Source organism: Fulmarus glacialis, unplaced genomic scaffold, assembly GCF_000690835.1.
Source record: "Fulmarus glacialis isolate BGI_N327 unplaced genomic scaffold, ASM69083v1 scaffold27149, whole genome shotgun sequence".
In the NCBI taxonomy this organism is placed as follows: domain Eukaryota; kingdom Metazoa; phylum Chordata; class Aves; order Procellariiformes; family Procellariidae; genus Fulmarus; species Fulmarus glacialis.
In genome coordinates this window covers 5,465-8,639 of record NW_009232993.1, presented here as the reverse complement: position 1 = coordinate 8,639, position 3,175 = coordinate 5,465, and the positions used below count along the sequence as shown (strand labels likewise).

General features: G+C 41.8%; 1 protein-coding gene across 1 annotated transcript in view; it reads right to left on the bottom strand.

The window, feature by feature from the left end:
* Nucleotides 1–1,288: 1,288 nt before the first annotated feature.
* The window catches only part of NUDT21 (nudix (nucleoside diphosphate linked moiety X)-type motif 21), a 5,446-nt gene continuing 3,559 nt past the window's right edge, over nucleotides 1,289–3,175 (bottom strand). The window contains exons 5-6 of the mRNA XM_009585169.1: nucleotides 2,894–3,008; nucleotides 1,289–1,579 (exon numbers count right to left, since the gene is read on the bottom strand). Of these exons, the coding sequence (XP_009583464.1) occupies nucleotides 1,558–1,579; nucleotides 2,894–3,008 (137 nt within the window). The 3' untranslated portion in view covers nucleotides 1,289–1,557. The remainder of the gene's footprint in view (nucleotides 1,580–2,893; nucleotides 3,009–3,175) is intronic.

The following is a 3,175-nucleotide window of genomic DNA, read 5'->3' as shown; positions in this document are numbered from 1 at the left end:
CGCGCCGGCGGCGCTCCTTCACGGGTGGCTTAACGACTCCAACTCCCACGGGCGGGCAGCAATGGACGGTAAACGCCAGGTCTTGACAGCAGTGCTCTGCTGCTTGTTCTTGTAGCCTCCGTTTCCCACACCACCTTCCCTCCCCTCACTTCCCCACGCAAGAATCGTTCCGTTCTACGCTCCCCGATAGCTTTATTTTCCCCATCTGGCAGTTGCCTAAGAAACCAAGTATTTCGCTAACCGTATGTCCAGGCCTTCCATCCATAGGACCAAAGTGAACAGCCCAACCACTAAATTTTCCAGTATTCTTTCAGTATCGGTCCCACACTGCACAGCTTCAATTTGACTGAAGCATTAAGCTGTCATAATCGTCCTGCACATAGCAACTGGCAACAGAACCAAGCACTTCAGCAAATCTCAGTTCTCCTGGCAGCACACACTCTCCAACGATGCCTTCATAAAAAACAGACAAGCACACAAGCAACGGTGCATCTTCTGATCAGAGGCAGAATTTGGAAACAAGTCTTTTAAAAAGTTATTAAGCAAAAGTATGGAAGGCTAAAGATATCAGGAAGTGACACATCCAACTGGAATTGATGTTTAGCCAAGCATGTAAAAAACCCAAAACTATAAAGGTTGATATTTACTACCCGCAAGAGACTATAATGTTGAAGAGAAGCAGGCGGAGTGTATCCCTTGCAGGATGACACAGCACACTGGCCTACTACAACAGCTCAGCATAACATAGAACCACTTGCATATGGCACTGGCAAAACATTTCAACATGACCCAAATTCTGTCCTGTAGCTATAGAAAAATATACAAAATTAATTTCATGTTTTAACTGGATCTCAGGCCAGTCCAACAGAATTTTTGGGTTGTTATTTTCTTAAGGGGGCACAGAGGGAGAAGATACACGTTACATCTCTTCCAAGCCTTGTACAAACAGCAATGCTTCCAGATCAGTTCTGATAAGCTTTGAAAGGCTACACTTGCCTTTAAGTACTCGTACTCTTCTCCAAGTTAAAAAAAGACTCAAAATTATATTGCACCTATTTATACTGTTTAATTTCTCCCTCAGACTAATTGCCTGCTCAGGGATGCAGATGAGAGCATCCAAATGGTCCCTGAATGGGTCAGGTCCTCCTCTTGCTTCCAAGATCTTCTGTATTCCTGAAGGAAAGTAATAAAGTTTAAAATACATACCTAAATGTAGGAGACAACTAAAGCAAAAAAAAAAAACCCACCCCACAAAAAAACAAACAAAACACCAAACCTAAGACAAACAGAATCTTAACCATTTTGTTTAATGTTGTACAAAAAAAATTTGGTGAGTATTACAATGAAAAGCGATTAAAACACTCATATCACATTGCCATCCCACTACCTAAACAGTTGAGATTCACTTCTCTATTCATACAATAGAAAGTTTAGCGGCCTTCAGGAAAAGAATGACATAAAAAAATCCCTTGCGTCACACATATTCTTTTCTCTACATTTTAAAGCTGTGCTCACAGAGACGGCTTCTTCTATCAGACTCTTCAGGCATATGGGAATTCAGTTGTAAATAAAGTTGAACCTAAAATTAAAAGGATTATACCAAGTGAGGGATTTTCATTCTTTTTATTTAAGTGACATTTTGGAATGAATAAGCAAATGTTTCGTTTCTGCTCTTGATAAGCCTCCAACTGACAGAACAAAAGTGTATTTTTTACTAAGACAGCTCTATAGTATAGCAGGAAGCATCATTTTTAACAGCCAATTCTACACTAGCATTGCACAACAGTCTCCTAAGGTTGCAAAAGAACTGATTATTAACATTTCATCTCTTAAGAGAGCTTCATAGACATGAAAATACCAGTGAGTTATGTACCCCCCCCAGCAACTATTTCACAGCATTTCTGCTATCAGAGCCAACTTTATACACTCCAAGGGTAACAGATAGACGTACTCAACAGAACAGCTAATTCTTCTCAACTAAGTTTCACAACAGTGTTCACACAGTGAAAGCAAGCATCCAGCTGAACTTCCAGATGTCCGACCTTCGGATGTGTCTGTTGCACTGGTACCAAACTGGCATTTGGCTGCATAATGGCCAGTGTTTTGCTGGTACTCGGGAGAGAGTATCTGCTGTCTTTAGAGCAGTGGGGGGAAGCCCCCAGAGCTACAACTGGGACTAGATAGAGAAAAACCATGGCACAATACAAGCCTGTTGTGGGCAATACCAGTGCTGACATTCTGCTAACAGACTTTTTTCATCAAAGTAGGTGGATGACAGAATTACTTCCCCGAGTAACAGCTGACAGGCTGTGGGATGCTTGGCATTCCTGAACATTTGCTGAAGTAACAGAAACCAGTGAGACTAGTGAGCTCCGGAGACCCGAGGTACAAGCCGTTTTCAGGTAAGAAAGCCAAAGAGTGTGTACATTGGGAAAAGGAAGGAAAAAAATACAGCTGTCCCTACAGATACTTGTGTTATAAACACGCTACACGTCACAAACTCTACTACACAGAGTCTAAAAAACCCCACATTTAATCAGCACAAAGCTGTGATGACATGCACATCTAATTCAGTGCCTCAAACACACATCTTGGCTTTTACTCTCACGCTGTCCCTACAACTTGCAAGAAGCTGTTCCTTAGCCTGCGCACAGCTTCATCCTCAACATCTTTCACATTTTCCTTTCCTACGACTGTTAGATAGGACTTTGGTGCTAGCAAGTTGCGATCAGTGCCTCTGAATTGTCCATCACATCTTGTCTGAGGTAGATTCTAAGCTCTTTGGGATAGCTGCAACCTTTTCACAGCCGGTTTCTGTACTGCCTAGCCTTGCTCTGGTGTCCCCCAGCAAATGTGTTCCCAAGAATTATAATACAAATAAATCTTAATATACCTGCTCAAAAGTTGAGGAAGGCTGGAAATAATGGGTCCATATCCTGGTGCATTGTCATAGAGCTCAAACAATGGTGCAGCGACCAGCTTGTAATTTTTTGGGACTGCAAACAAAGCTAAAAACAAATACAAGTTATTAATAAGAAAAACCACCACACATTCAGCCAAGGTATCACCGTCCCCCACACACCTCAAAACAAGATCACTACATACAGCACTACAGTAGATTTATTCCTTTTCTAGTTAAATACAGGCGTCATATGCTGTACACATACTGATGCAG